Raw genomic sequence first — 16,708 nt, forward strand, 5'->3', positions numbered from 1 at the left:
GTAAAATCCTTTAATGACAATCATTTAAGGTTTAAATTATATTTAACATCATTTATATGGCTTCATTTTAAGATGACATTAAGATGCCTTTTATATTGCCTACAAATTTAGAAGTCATCAAGATCCAGTTAGTTATCTAGTATCTTGATGCTCTTTGAGTACTGCTGCAACGAAATTGAGTAATGAGTATCTACATACATTTGGATAGAACTTTGTTTTATGATTAACTCAGAATGGACAAAGATATGTATATAAAAGAGTTGATTTAAAGAGGTTTAAATTGTATGGCCAGTAAATCGTTTGAAAATTACAGTATTTTCTCCCATCACTTGTAAGGGGGATATAGGAAAACGTGGACCGAAATTTTCCATTTTCAATACCAAACAAACCTTAAAATTTGAACCCTCTAGCTCTTTCCGTTCGGCCGCTATCGTGTTTTCAACAGACGGACAGGCTTGATCTAGCCATGTCTGTGCGTCTGTTGAAAACACGATAGCGTCCGAACGGGAAGAGTTTGAGGTTGAAATTATACTGTCTTAGAATAAAAAAAAAAAACTGAATATATTTACCGTTGTTACAAACGGAATGACAAAATCAATATACCGCACACCTTTTTTTTAATGGTGCATATATAAAACTAATGTTTCTCTACTCCTATATTTACAGATGTAATTGATTGGATTTTAGAAAATATTGGTGATAAAACACGCACCAGAAGAGGAGTTCTAAAGAAACTTAAAGAAATGGGTTTAAAGTTCAAGGCACCAACCAAAAAGTCCACTGCCGATGCCCACAACAAAAACCTATGGCGCTCTGAAGAAGATGAAGAACTACGCAGTCTTTACGATCAGTATCGAACTGAAGATGGTAAGTTTCAAAATAAGAAAAAGGTTTCAAACTTCTAAAACAATTATATCTTTAAAAACATCTTCCCGTAGATTGTCTCCAACGTATTCTAGATGAATTTGCCGAAAGACGTAATAAGCAGGCAATAATCAAAAGAATGTTGCAATTACATATTATCGCCGATAAATCGGAAATTTTACCTCAAAAGCCTCGTAAACGCAAATCCAAGAAACAAATGGAAAACGGAGAAGAGGAAGGAAGAGAACATGATGAATATGAATTTATGGAAGAACCAACATTTGATGGAACCGATAGGCCAAGCACATCTCGGCAAAGTAAGCCTAAGAAGCCAGTCAAGGCTAAAGCACGCAAAATAGTACGTACTCCGCTAGATGTGGGCACGGTAAGAGCTTTGTTGGGACAAATTGATGCCGAAAAATACCAAGAAGCTATTGATTGGCTTAAAGAATGTTTGGATGATGCTGCTGATGATACTGATGAACCGGCAGAAGAAGACGATGGTGTACCTTTGGTACCCTTACAAGAATTGCAAAAAGAGGCCATGGAAGATGGAGATTTCAAAAAGGTTTTGGTAGCTTTAGGCATACAACCTCCTGTCTTTGGTATGGAAAGCTATTGGCGTATACCCACCTATTTGAATTCGGCTGACTTGAAGTTGAGAGCGAAAATAGTGGCTGGTGAGGAGGTAGATATCGATGTTGAAGATTTGGAAGATGAAGATAATGAAACGGACAATGAAAGCGCTGAAGAAAATGTTGATAATCGTGATGGTGATGAAAGTGAGGAAGATTATTTGGAAGCTTTGGGTATGGCCAAGGAACGTAAGAAGTTGGATAATTTAGAAAATTATATGGATCAACAAAGAGAGAAAATGAAAAACTTAATGTTTAGCAAGAGTGATGAAGAGACTGAAGAACGTGTTCCCCTAAAAGAGAAAAAGAAAAGTAAATCCAAAAAGGAAACCAAAGCTAAGAAAAAGAAGCAAGATTCTGATTCTGAGGAAGATACTGAAATGGTGGATAAAATTAAAAAGAAGTTGGATAAAAAGAAACGCAATTATGATTTGAGCAGTGAAGAAGATGATGGCGAAGATACATTTAAAAAACCTAAAGAAAAGGAAGTGGTCAAGCCTGACACAACCGATTTATTTGATCAATTAAAAGCTAAACGAGCTAAAAGTAAAATTAATCTTAAAGATATGGTGGCCGAAAAGGATAATGAAGGAGAAGAGGATGATATTGATTTAAATTTCAATTCTGAGGATTATCGCAAACGTTTAGCTGAATTGGGCGATGATGACGAGATGGAAGATGATGAGGACAATGAACAACAAACATTAAGCAATCGTTCCCGCCGTGCCAATGTAATTGAATCCGATTATGATGATGCTGATGGCAATGTTGTTGACAATGTTAATAAAGCCAACAACAGAGATAAACAAGCCTTCAACGTTGCTGATGATGATGACAACAATAATGCCGATGATGATAGTGTTAAATCCATTAAAAAACAACAAACAGGCGACAATATAAAAGACTCCTTGTCTAAAATTTCTACAAAAAAACGTCAACGTTCCTTAGATGAAGACAATATAGCTGAGATGGAACAAGAGGATGATGAGGACGAGGATGCTAAATTTCTAAAACGCAAAAAACCATCACCAAACGAACAACGTGCTTCAGTGATTGGTGAAGAACCAGCTAAACGACGCCGTGTTGCTGTCATAGACGATGATGATGAGGATGATTGAGCAAACAATTTCATTTTTACTTACTCTCTATATTATATGCAATGATTTTCATTTAATTTAAATTTTTTATGTTTTGTTTTACTTTATTTTCTTGTTAATTGGTTAAAAAGTGAATGAAATGAAAAGCAAAATTAATATGTGAAGTCAAGACATTTAAAAAGTACTTGTCTCATTTTCTATTCGTTAAGTTTTAATTCACTTTTTTTTAAATAAGCATTTAACATATTTGTTCATTAAGATTACTTTAATTTGTAACTTTTTTTCGTATTTTGCTTTAATCTCAGTTTGTCGTGTTAATTTCCTATTATTATACCATTGCATATAATCAATGGAATCTTGAATTATTGTAATAAAATATTCTTTTAAAAATTGGATAATGTATGTATTTGAGTTTAGTAATATACTTGTATTTACAGTTTGGAAAATGTAACATCTGTACCGGTTAGTTTGAAATTTGAGCTCCAAGACCAGTTGCAATTGTTATGGAAGTTTTAGAAATCTGTTAATAAACTGGAGGGTTATCTTGAAACAAATTTCAAAATTAATTTTATTTGAATGAGTTTTGTTATTTCATTATCAATTTAATCGATTTATTATTGATCACGAAACTTGAAAGGATCAACTGACGACATCGAATAGATAAACGTTCGTTTCGTCAGTTAAACCTGCCAAAAAAACAGATTTTTATATAAAAATGGTTTTGAAGGCAAATGTGGCAAATTTCAAATAATAATATATTTTATTTTTATTTTCTTTTGAAGGTTTTTACAAATAAGACTTGGTTTGTTTTAAAGCGAGTAGCAAAGGACATACTGCACGACAATGGCTTAAGGATAGAATCAGCTGATCGTAACAACGTTCAAAACTTTGGTAAGCTGATAATTTTTTTATTTGTTCTTATATTGTTAAAGAAATAATTTTTAGAAAATGTAATCCAATTAATTAATTTTTCTAACATTTTCTTATCGCTCTGTTCAACAAAGAAAATTACAATTATTTTTAAATTTAAACCATCAACCCTATTTTCACAATGTCTAGTTAATTTTTACATTTCAAACATTTCTTAACTAAAAGAATAACTACCAGTTAAACGATAGCTGGACGTTGTGAAAATGGGGGTTAATATTTCTCCGAAATATTTTTTAAATTTCAATATTTCTTAACTGAAACCAAAAATGTATGATACAACATTGCAGGCGTCTCCCGAAAATCAAAATTGTATATTAATCCTTTGCATGAAACATGAATAAAAATTAAAAACCTTGGGTCACCATTTGTCGGAGATTGAACTTAATCCCCGACAAATATTATGAGAAACTATTTATATTTAAGCAACGATTTATGAATAATAATGTTATTTTTAAAAAACTTTAAGCAGAAGTCATCTTGAGAATAGATCAATATAGAATTTTTGCTTCTAAAGCAATAACTTGGTTATGGCTTATTCAATAACTTACTTTTCAATGACTAATTTATGTATCCCAGCAAAAATAAAACGAAGTACTTCTAAAAGAATAACATTTGTCACCATTTCAAAAGAAGCACTAAGTGAATTTGTTTACCTTCTGTGGAAGTGGTGTCTATTGACTTCAAAAAAAGCGAAAAGAATCCCATTTTGTTTAAAATTGAAGGTTTATTTTTGTACTATTTTTTATACCCTACATTATGCGTTTTTGCTGAAGTTTGTAACACCCAAAAATATTGATCCTACCCCCAACTTAAAGTATACCAATCGCCTTTGAATCACTTTCTGAGTCGATTAAGCTATGTCCGTCCGTAAAAATATTCCACAATAAAACAAATTAAATGCTTTATTTAAAAAAATTTAACATACTGACTGGTGTAGGGCATCATATGATCGGCAATGTCCGACTATAAATTCATACTTGTTTTTAATTAAACTCACTTTATTTTGGAATTGATTGATAAATGTGTATAATTTATTTATTTATGTTAATATGGTTTAAGTCAATTTAGTTGTATTCAATAATACTTCAACTTCACTTCCTAATAACTTCCAAAAAAAGAACATAAAAATTACTTCCTGAGAATGAATTCAGATGTACTTCAGTACTTAAGAAAGTATCTTCAACTTATACAAATAAAAAACAATTCAGTTCTTAAAATAATTGAACCATTTATCAATATCCTTATAAATTTTTCCGCATTCTTTTTAAGCATGCTTTATCAATTCACTACTAAATTTAAACAATAGCAAATGTAACGTAAAACTTAACATTTACTTTAAAAATTAATTGTTTGTAAAATATTTAATTTACCAACAAAACAAATAATCATCAATTTTTACTATCAGTGCTTGAACATTTTACTTTACTGCTCCACAACTGAACTGATGTGTCTCATATATTTGGTTTGTTTTAAATAGTTTACAATTTAATTTGATATCCTTTTGCAAAACCAACCAAATAACTACATATTATACAGCCAACCATCCTTTCCTTCCTTCCTAGTTATAGTTATATTTTTTTTATTTTTACACAATTTGGTTGTATTTTTTATTATGTGTATGTATTTCTTCCTTATTACTTGTTCACATTGAAAAGTTAATAGTTGCAATTATATAAAGTCACATCATCTGGCATATTATGTCATTTGTATACATATACACATGTATGTACGTTTGTAATACAGAAACGTTGGCAAACACAAACATTCTACATACATACAAATACCAACATAAAATATAGTGAAACCTTTCAAACTTAAAACGAATACGTGTGCATTGTAGCAGAACCAGTAAATGGTCAATTGCTCTATATGAACAAAAAAAGAAACAAAAATATCAAAAAAAGAAACAAAAATATCGAAAAAAAAACTTTAACGAAACTAATAATGAAACTTTTAGACTCTCGTTTGGGTACACTATGTAATAAAAATACTTTTTTAAGCAAAAAAAATGAAAAACAAAACAAGAACATAGAGAATATTTTAGAAAAGATTTTCTTGCCATTCAAATGATGGCTTTCGGTTATGATACACTTGGGAAATACAATATCATTTGAATCTATGATGCGGTTTTTTCATACTAAAGCAACAAAATTTTTCGATTTGCTCGGAGTATATATTAATGTATGACCGACTGAGTGAAGAAATTGTATAACTGGTTAGTAGATACAAACATATGTACTTGTGTATTGCACATACATTTTTTTTTTTTTTTTTTGAGATCACTAAACTACTTAGTATATACCTGCAACGAAACAACGAACAGCTTCACAGCTGGTGGTTAGTAATATTTGGTGGCATAATTGATAGTAATATTGGCACATGAGTAGGTTAGTTGTAGAGTTATAGGTGTTTTCCTGTAAACCTATATCCAGTGTTACCAATATTTTTTCCATCATTTGCCTTAAAGTTTGTGACAAAAACAGCTAGAAACTGTCAGATTTAGGTTTTTGCAAGCCTTTTTAAGCAACAATACTGTAGACAAGACTTTATACTAGACTATATTCTATACTATATGCATTATACAAGTCGTATAGACTATAGATTAAGCCATAGACTAGCCTATAGAATAGACAATAGACTATACCAGAGATTAGACCATTGACCAGACTATAGACTCTACTATAGACAAAACTACATACTAGACTAATACTAAACTAATACTAAACTAATACTAAACTATAGACTAGACCATTGACTAGACTATAGCCTAGACTATAGACTAGAGTATAAAATAGGCTAAAGAGTAGACTATAGACTGGACTGTAGACTAGAATATAAGCTAGGCTATAGTCTATTCTATATTCTAGTGTGTAAGCAAGACTAGAATGTATACTGTAAAGATTATCCTATAATATAACTAGACTATAGACTAGACTATTGAATAGACTATAGACTAGACTATAAACTAATCTAGTCTATAGTCTAGTCAGTAGTCTAGTCTTTAGTCTAGTCTATAGTCTAGTCTATAGTCTAGTCTATAGTCTAGTCTATAGTCTAGTCTATAGTCTAGTCTATAGTCTAGTCTATAGTCTAGTCTATAGTCTAGTCTATAGTCTGGTCTATAGTCTAGTCTATAGTCTAGTCTATAGTTTAGTTTAGTCTAGTCTGTTGTCTAGTCTATAGTCTAGTCTATAGTCTAGTCTATAGTATAATCTACAGTCTAGTCTATAGTCTAGTCTCTAGTCAAATATGTAGTCTAGCCTAAAGTCTACTTTCTAGCCTAGTCTACTTTAAAGTCTAGTCTATTGTCTTGTTTAAATTCTAGTCTATAGACTAGTCTAGTCTATAGTCTAGTATGTAGTCTAGCCTAAAGTCTACTATCTATCCTAGTCTACTTTAAAGTCTAGTCTATTGCCTTGCTTAAAGTCAACAAGACTATAGACTAGACTTTAAGTAGACTAGGCTAGACTATAGACTAGATTATAGACTAGACTGCACTTAACTGTCGACTAGACGATTGACTAGACTATACACTAGACGATAGACTAGAATATAGAATACACTAGACTATAGACTAGAATGTAGAATACACTAGACTATAAACTAAACTGTATTTAATTTAATTAATCCATTTTATATGTGAAATATTCAATGTTTATTTTATTACAAATGACGTTGTAACATTTAAACTTAACTAATAAATATATAATACGTCATACTGTTAATTACACTTAATTTCTCCATTTAATAACAAATTTAGATCTGAACAATTTTGAAATTATATAAATCTAATCAAATTATATTATTTCTCTTTTTAGGAATCTGTGATACAGTTAGAAAAATCTATTAATTATAATTTTGCTGCAAAAAACCTTCCACAGCCTACAGTTTAAACGCATACAGATTGGTCAGCATGAATAATATTGTAAAACCAATTAAAATATTAAAAATATAGTTTTAAACATTTATATTAGTTATAAAAATTATAAACTAATTTGCTAATTAGTATAATTAAATTTTACTTTACAATGATTTAAATAAATACACACTTTTATTAAAAATAATTCCAGATAATCTTATAAATATTAAATTCCAGTGAAAATTGTATTTTATCTGCAGAAAGTAAACTGAAAATAAAAAAATATATTATTATTCGTTAATAAAAGTTTCAATAAAATTCCTAAAAATGTGTCTTTTATTTGTTTTTTTAATAATCTTATTTAATTACAAATAAACATAAATAAATAGAATTATTTTGCAGTTTATTAAAAAATATGAAATAATACGTTGAAAAACTAGTTTTATCATTAAATTCTTTAAAAGAATACATTCCCATACAATTTCATTTATATTTATTTATTTAGTACGTATTCATTGTACATGTGACGTCACTCAAACAGAAATTTGTCAATTTTTGTATAAACTCAAAATTTTCGCTTAACACCAGGCTCACAGAATCTCAGAAAAACAGCAGGCTGTTTATTTCCAGTTCAAAAAAATTCTACAGCATAGTCTTAGGCTTAGAAAAATATTTGACCTACCCTGTTGTCATATTCAACAACAGGGTGTGTGGTATAAAATCATTATGTAATGCCTAAAAGTATGTGCAGTATTTAGGTTTAATTTCATTTCAAGCTTAAATTAGAGTTGCCATTGTGCATTATATAGCTTTTGTAAAGGGGAACATTAAGTTTTACACAGAAATTACGTATTAATTAAAATGATTACCATATAATTAAGTGGAAATTAATTTTTATTTATATTTTAGGTAAATATAAAGTATAGTTTTAATTTATATTTTAGTTAAATATAACGTATAACAGAGACCAATACAAATTTATGATTTTGTATGAAAGGCTTTGTCAGAGAAATTACTTTTTGCATATAGAAATTTATGTCCATAAAATTGTTCTGTTAAAAACTTACAATTAAGTTTTAGTTAGCTAATCTCTTTTTCAATCTTTTAAACCAGAATGAAAACAAAAATAATTTATATCACGGAAATATTTGAAACAAGAATATAAGGAAAGTTGGTTGTTATATAACTTTGATATCTTTTCAGAACTAATCGTGCAAAAGCAAAACGTATTATCAAACGAATAAACCTTTTTTAACTAAGTAAACTTTATGAGAAACCTGCTATGATAATATAGAATTGTGGTAAAATATATTTTATTATTAGGGTATTTTGTATATTCTTACTATAATATGTGGGAATAACTAATACATGACAAAGGTATCTCTAGCATAAATTTAATTTTTGTATTATTTCTTGTTGCTTTCTAAAAATTCTTATTACCTGGCACATGCAAAAATTTTACACATACATATATTTATTTTATTTCATTGTTCTATGACGTCATATGCAAAAAAACAAAACAGTTACTTTAAAATTTACAGAAGAATATGAAAATAAATAAAAACACAAGTAACAAAGTTAACAATTGTGATAAACATATTCATTAGAATACCCTACACTAGTGACTTATTAAATTTAACTCCAATGTTTAATTAATATGATACAATATCCTATAATTAGAATACCCTACACTTGTGAATTATTAAAATAAATCCTAATTTCTAAATTAACATGGAGGTTTTTATAATTAACGACGCTCTTTATAAAATTCATGTGTATTGTTTAAGAAGATGTTGTTGATTTAAAATACATATTTTTGTTATTGTGTATGGTAGTAAATGTACATATTTTAGAAATAAACAAAGTACGTATGTATGTCCCATTACAAATTAAAGTTAATAATTCTTTAAAGAACAAGAAAAAATTGGGAGAGTAACAACTTAGTTTTGAAATATAAAACTACGTTCACACCTATCCAAATATTTGACAAAATGTCGTGACCGCTAAAAAATCTAAATTTTGATTTTTTTTAATATATGTATAGGTATTTATTTTCGCAAATATAATATACCTATCTTTAGATGGACGTTCAGAACGTCTTTATTATTTGTTTCGACAATATTTGCAATATTTTCAATTAGTGGTTACTAGAGTTGTCAATTATTCGTGTTAAAAATTATTCGAATAAAAACTAACAATATTTTTTTATTTGTGTAGTCGACGAAATTTTAGAAATTTTTCCATTATTCGAACGAATAATATTTTTACTTTTTATTGACAAAAAAAAGATTTTTTAAGAGGGCTCAAAGGGGAGTAGGCCAAAATATGGCCCTATCCATAAAAATGTTGGTAGGGGGAGTTAAGTCTTCTTCAATATTATTTATGTGGAATTTAAAAGTGTTATTAGTGTTTGTAAGTGAATTTTGACCTTTAAGTCATTTTCTGAAGGGTATGGGGGATAGGGTCAAATGAAGCCCGATCATTACATTTGTCATTTGAAGTTCTATAAAACTAAGTTTTGTCGACTTTTGTTAACATAATGGATCATTTAAATTAATTATAAGATAAAAAGGCCCTATTTGGGGGGTACGGTTGTATGGGGGCTAGTCTAAATAATGGACCGATTTTAATAGTCTTCGTCCTTGGGCCAAGAGAAGCGTGTGTGCCAAATTTCATCCAATTACCTTGAAAATTGCGGCCTGTACCTTGCGCACAAGGTTTACATGGACAGCCAGCCAGCCAGACGGACGGACATAGCTTATTCGACTCAGAAAATGATTCTAAGCCGATTGGTATACTTTAAGGTGGGTATAGGACGAATATTTTTGTTATAAACATCAGCACAAACCCAATATACCCTCCCCACTAAAGTGGTGTAGGGTATAATGACTTAACGTACATGACTCTCTTAAAAATACTAGTATAGTAACTAAATTCTACATAAAAAGGTTTTTTATGCAAAGAATACACGATGCGAGCTTTTGAACACCTTTGTTTACAACCAAGTTACGTATATTGCACACAAATGTTACAATTTTTAAAACAATCTCTTAATACAACTTTAATTTTTAAAAAAAAATTTAATGAAGGTGGTAGCGTGTAATTGGAATTTAATTGTAAAATTTTTCTTTTTTTATATAATAAATAAAAAATTTAATAGTTTTAAGAAGTAAATACATGAATTTCCACCAAATGAAGAGTAAGAGAGAGAATTATGTTGTACGACAATCATTTTTATGTTGCGACTTGTTGTAGAACTTTGAAAATCTATCATAACATTTTGATCTTTCGTACAACCAATTCACAACTTCTTAAAGCAATCCTACACATTTCGTTAACAACCTTCTCACATTTCGTTAACAACCTTCTCACATTGTATCAGCGTGTGTATGCCTTGCTTTAGGAACTATCTGTTTCACTTTTTGCAAACATTGTATTTTAAATGTTTTTAATAAGAATTATTGCAATTGGAATTGGAAATTTTTTATTCGTTACTCGTGTTAACGTCTTTTTTATCAAATATTTGACAGGTTTGAACGTATCTTAAGAATCAAATTAATTGTCATTTAATCGAATAGTTTAAGAAGAAACTTAAGTAATAAATAAATTATATTTTTTATAGAAAATTATATTTTTTGTATCTCAAATTTGACCAATAACAATACAATAACTGCATTTCGGGATAAATGTTTTAGAATGTTTAATTCAATTTTACTATTTTTGAGATATCTCTAAAACAATAAATTTTATTTATCTTTGAAACTGGATAGGGAACAAACAACGATAATCTATGATCACTTTTATTTCATATTAAAATTTTTAGAGTGAAAACGTAGAAGTGTATTGAAACTAGAGTTTATGAAAACTAAGTTAGATAGATCTAAAATAATGATGATCTGTTTACTTTTTTCATGGATCATATTTATTTTTTTGAAAACAACGTCCATAGAGACGCTGCAAAAATTTAGATGATTAAAACAAGAGAGTAGTTTTGAGATTACCGATGTATTGCATGGATGCATTACGTGGTCCTAACTTAGGACATTGCAATTATAAATGGAGTATATTTTTTCCATATGCATAGGCATTTTAGGAATACTATTTACACGGCTGTGCGGAGTAGTCTCAATTATTGCAGGGTAAGTCTAAAACATAGAAAAGGTATGATAATTTTTTAATCCATTTGTTTTGGAAACTTTACAAGTTAAGGCCAAATGATAATCTGTGATCACTTTAATAAGATTTTTTGTTTGAAAACATAAAAGTCTGTTTATCTTGAAAACTAGGCGAGATAGAGCCAAGACCATGATGATCTGTTTTATTCCCTAAAAAACAATTTTTTGAGAGAAAGCATAAAAGTCTTGGAAAATAAAGTTTTTAAAGTTTTTGTTCCACAGAAAAATCAAAAATAATATTTACCTTTGATTTTTTTGACAATAAGAGATTAAATATTATTTTAAGTCTGAGTTACTTACATTTTTGCCACACATCAATACGATTTAAGACTTGTCGCCGCTAGACTTTGCCACCTCATCAAAACGATTTAAAACTTGTCGCCGCTAGACTTCCAGAACAACCCTCCAGCATCCAACCACATTCCAAAATCGATGAATTTCATTCAGTTGATCATTCTGTAAGTTAGGTTGCGATTAACATTATTGGTGGTATGTTCCCTTGTTTTCTGAAATTTAAATATTACAATGTTATTGGCTATTAATTGAACATATTGTGGATATTTTTATTTTATGTAACGCAGAAACAGGGACAATTTTAGAAACTTTTAAAATAAGGGTTAGTTGCTTACAAAAAAAATACAAGATGTTTTACATTGTTTTCATATTGTTAAAAAGCAAATATTTTCAATTGTTTCATTTAATGAAATTTTTAAATGGTTGTTATTGATTTCGTTGTAGTACGTACATATTTATTTTTGTGTATTTGGTTTAACTCGCTCGCTATTATCTAAAAATATGAATCTTGTTGGTAACAAATGGTGTACGTTGTTAATAACAAAAATAAATATTTATGACTTATTACAAGAAATATCGTTATTAAAGGGTATGAACAGAGAAGAATATATATACTAAATAAATTTGTATGTATGGACGAATGAATTTTCAATTACTTACATAAACAATTCATGCAAAACAATTTGAAGTTTGTGTTATATATGTATATGTATTTATGACCCATTTTGCAATATTATTTACAAACAAACCCAAGTAATTGAAAGAAGGGAGCAGGAGAAGAAATTTGTATAGCAAAAAGTGGTCAGCAACTTATTTTTCAATTGATGTATGCTCGTAGGCATGCCCAGCCTATAGTCTATAACCTAGTCTATAGTCTAATCTATAACCTACTCTATATTCTAGTATATAGCATAGTCTATATTCGAGTCTATAGCCTAGTCTATATTCTAGTCTATAGACTAGTCTACAGTCTAGTCTATAGTCAAGTCTATATTCTAGTCTATAGCATAGTCTATATTCTAGTCTGTAGTCTAGTCTATAGACTAGTTTAGTCTATAGAATAGTTTATATTCTAGTATGTAGCATAGTCTATATTCTAGTCTGTAGTCTAGTCTATATTCTAGTCTATAGTATAGTGTATAGTCTAGTTTATAGTCTAGTCTATAGTCTAGTCTATAGCCTAGTCTATAGTCTAGTCTATAGTCTAGTATATAGTCTAGTCTATAGTCTAGTCTATAGTCTAGTCTATGGTCTAGTCTATAGTCAAGTCTGTAGTCTAGTCAGTAGTCTATCCTATAGACTAGACCATAGACTATAGACTAGGCTTAAAAAAGTCCGTTTTTATGTGATCTCAAAAGAAAAAGTCTGACATTCATATTAGCATATAAAGAAAAATTTTGTTTATATATTTTCCACTGTATTCAAATTGTTAAAAACATACATATTTTATGTTCGATATTAATGGTGGCAATAATATAGAAGAATTTTTTCTTCGAATTTACTAGAAGTACACAGCAAACATGATAGAAAATATAAAAATGGCTAAATAAGTAACAGTTGTATATTTTGCTTGTCTAACCGTCAGACAAAATGTCTGCAGACTCATTTTGTTTATAGGCCTGTTTAAAAAAATAACATTTATATATAAAAAAACACTAAAAAGTAAGTGGAAAAATGTTACCAATATAAGGTTCATCAATATTTTATGAAAATCAGTCTGCATTTTGTCTACATAGTCCTCTGAGCCCCACCAATAAAAAAAAAACAACTATAAACTGTACGGTGGATTTTTTCTACATATTTGAGACTTAATACTTAAACAAGTACGAATATATTCAATTTATTTCTACATACTCTAACAAATCGTTATCATATTTGCCTCATCTGTTTCCTGTTTCTTCATTTTCATCTATTTTTCTATTATTTTTCTTCGTTTTTGGTTTAGCGGAAGTGATAAATTAGTTAAGCTTAGATTGTTAGTACTGCTGGTTGGTTGGTGGTGGCACTTGATTTTGGTGTTTTTCAAATTTTTTTTCTAGTGATGTCTCTAGAAAATTATATTGGATTTGTTGTTGTTGTGTTTATTTGAGTGTTTGTGTGCCAAGATAGATAAGATATTATTTCAAACTTCAGAGGGCATTAAAAAAGAAAAGCGCTTTGAAAATTATGTTTATATAAGTACTCTGTCAATATGAATATTAATGTCATGTAAATGGATGGATTTCTACTACTTTTTTCGCTGCGTTTTTTTACTGTTGAAAATTGTATATGGATTATATTAACAAATTGAGTATTTTATAAGGCTAAAAGTCACAGTAAATTGATTGAATTTTATGGCCCAAATTTAACTGTAACTGCGGATAAAGAGTAAATTTATTTGCTGTTTACTAGAGAGGAACTAATTTTGACTTGGCAATGGATAGGAAACGTATATATTGAAAATTTGCTATTTTACTTACATAAACATTGTTCTTATAAATATGAGCAATAAATGGAAATTGTTATGGTAAATTTTAAATTGGTTAGATAAATTATCATACATTTGTTTTATTAAAATTTTAGCAATAATTTTTTTTCAAAATTTACTTATACAATAGCATTTTAAGACATCAGTGTGTTAAAAGTGATGAAATTTGAGGCAATTACTTACCACAAACGTAATTTTGTTTTTAAAAAAAAAATTGCTTAGGAGGACATGAAAGTCGAAGTGCTTTACATGAACACCTGCTTTGTGAGCCCTATTTCATTGTGGTCTTTTCCAACCACTGTGAAAGTTTCTTTGACGATTCACCACTGCCCCATAAAGCTTCTTAGACGCTGGTACTAATTTACGTACAACTTCCGGTATATTATACTTGCACTTCTCTGAAGTACTTATGTTATCTAATTTCTGACAGTTGCTTTTCTGATGCTTAACTTCTGAGATGTTAAAACATCACTTTCGTTTACAACCACGCAGATGTTATGTCGGCAAGAGCACCTAGAGACGAAATCGGTAGACCAAAGTACGAATCCATCATATAAGCTGAGAACTTTGTTCTTACTCACAGAGAACACACTGTTGTAAATCTTGTATAAACAGAGTTTTGTCGAGGTATGTACCATCTTTCAACCCAGCACACTTCTCATTCATACACACTCATAGAGAAAAACATCCTGTAACACCAAATAATTTCCATAGTTTAGTTCCACATTCACATTTTTGTGGAGTTATGTTGTCATTATATAATATAGACTATACCGTACATCAATCTTTTAACTGCAATTAACTCTTCCCGCGAATTTGGATTTAAACCACAGTCATTACATATATCCCGAAGGAATCTCAACAAACTGATCAACCAGAAAATAGTCCTACGAACAACTGGCCACCCATAGTACCAGATTATGGTTCGACCTCATATAAATACCAATTAATAATCTCGACAGAATGGAGGTATTAGGAGCACCTTATTTCCCCGGAAAGACCAAAATGCGGTCTTTCATTAAGGTAACATGCCCCCGAGATGAACCTAAGAGGATATGCTCGATGTGTATGTGTTTATTTCTTCTAAGTTATGATGATGGTGAATTACCACGTTTGAGTGTAAGATGTTTATGAGTCCTTGAATCTGTCAATCTTTCCTCATGATAATTAAATGTACAGATATGATGGCGAGGTTGAAATATATACCAATCCTTGAAAAATCTTATATAACATTTGTGAACCGAGGAATATTGTCATTTCATTTAGAACTGAATCCCTGAAACTTTATTGAGATGCTAAATTATAGTTTACAATCCATTAAAATTAAGTAGGAGTTATATAATTGCATAAATTTGTATTACGAAATTTTCTAAATATAAACATTTTTATACTACTCATCAAAAAATATGATTATCAATGTTGGGTATTAATACAAAAATACACAAAAATAATTTCTTTTAAAAATAAATCTTTTTTTTTACATATTTGGTACACAATTGATTCAAGCCCTCATTATAGGTTCTATTCCAATATATTGACACCTTATTTACTGTACATGCTTTGTTCTACTCGTTCTTATAACAATGTTATCAGAATTCGATTAAAGGTTCATTAAAAATATGACTACTTTTGTTAGTTTATCATTAATAATTCTAAACTTTGAATATAAATATATCTATAAGTATACTAACACAATCATTCAGTTTTGTAAATATGTACATACTTGGAATGTATTAACTTTACACACCACAATATACTTATATAATAACAATACTGGGGTTTCAAAATTTCATAAATCATCAAAGAAATTGCTGTTTTAACTTTATTTTCTACACATATAAAATAGATGAGTAATTTTTATTTTGCATTATACTTTGGAAACAAAAGGAAGACATATACTTCCGGTATCTTATAACATATGCCACATATTAAGACACATACAATTTGCACAAACACTAACACCAACAATGTGCAAAAAACAAACATGAAAAACAACACCCTCTTGTCATACAAAAAGACTTTTGCAACTTCCGGTGTAGTAAATTCAACATATTTGGACAGTTTTTAATGTTTTTTTTTTCTTCTTAACAAACTATTGTCTGTAGTTTTACTATAAGCTGGTAGTTAATGGTAGTTTTAACAATAAATTTTTGTCAGTTTCTATTCTATTTTTTGTGAGTTTTTTTTTTTCTTTAATAACATCTTTCTGCATTCTATTCTAAAATTAACTTTTATCCCAAATACATTCAATAGTGTCATTTGACATATAACAAAACACAATGGGGGAGGAAAAATGGAATGTATATAAATACATAAATATATAAATTATAATGGAGACTAATTTTAAGGAAAGTATCGGATATAAATTATATAATTTCATTAGGAAA

The 16,708-nt window shown here is 29.1% G+C and overlaps 1 protein-coding gene across 1 annotated transcript in view; it reads left to right on the forward strand.

Annotated features, from left to right (window-relative positions):
- LOC111684763 (protein timeless homolog) overlaps positions 1-3,002 on the forward strand; it is a 274,262-nt gene extending 271,260 nt beyond the window's left edge. The window contains exons 17-18 of the mRNA XM_046950333.1: positions 667-867; positions 939-3,002. Coding sequence (XP_046806289.1) covers positions 667-867; positions 939-2,617 — 1,880 coding nt within the window. The 3' untranslated portion in view covers positions 2,618-3,002. The remainder of the gene's footprint in view (positions 1-666; positions 868-938) is intronic.
- Positions 3,003-16,708: the final 13,706 nt, after the last annotated feature.

The sequence above is a fragment of the Lucilia cuprina genome, chromosome 4 (genome assembly GCF_022045245.1).
Source record: "Lucilia cuprina isolate Lc7/37 chromosome 4, ASM2204524v1, whole genome shotgun sequence".
Lineage (NCBI taxonomy): Eukaryota > Metazoa > Arthropoda > Insecta > Diptera > Calliphoridae > Lucilia > Lucilia cuprina.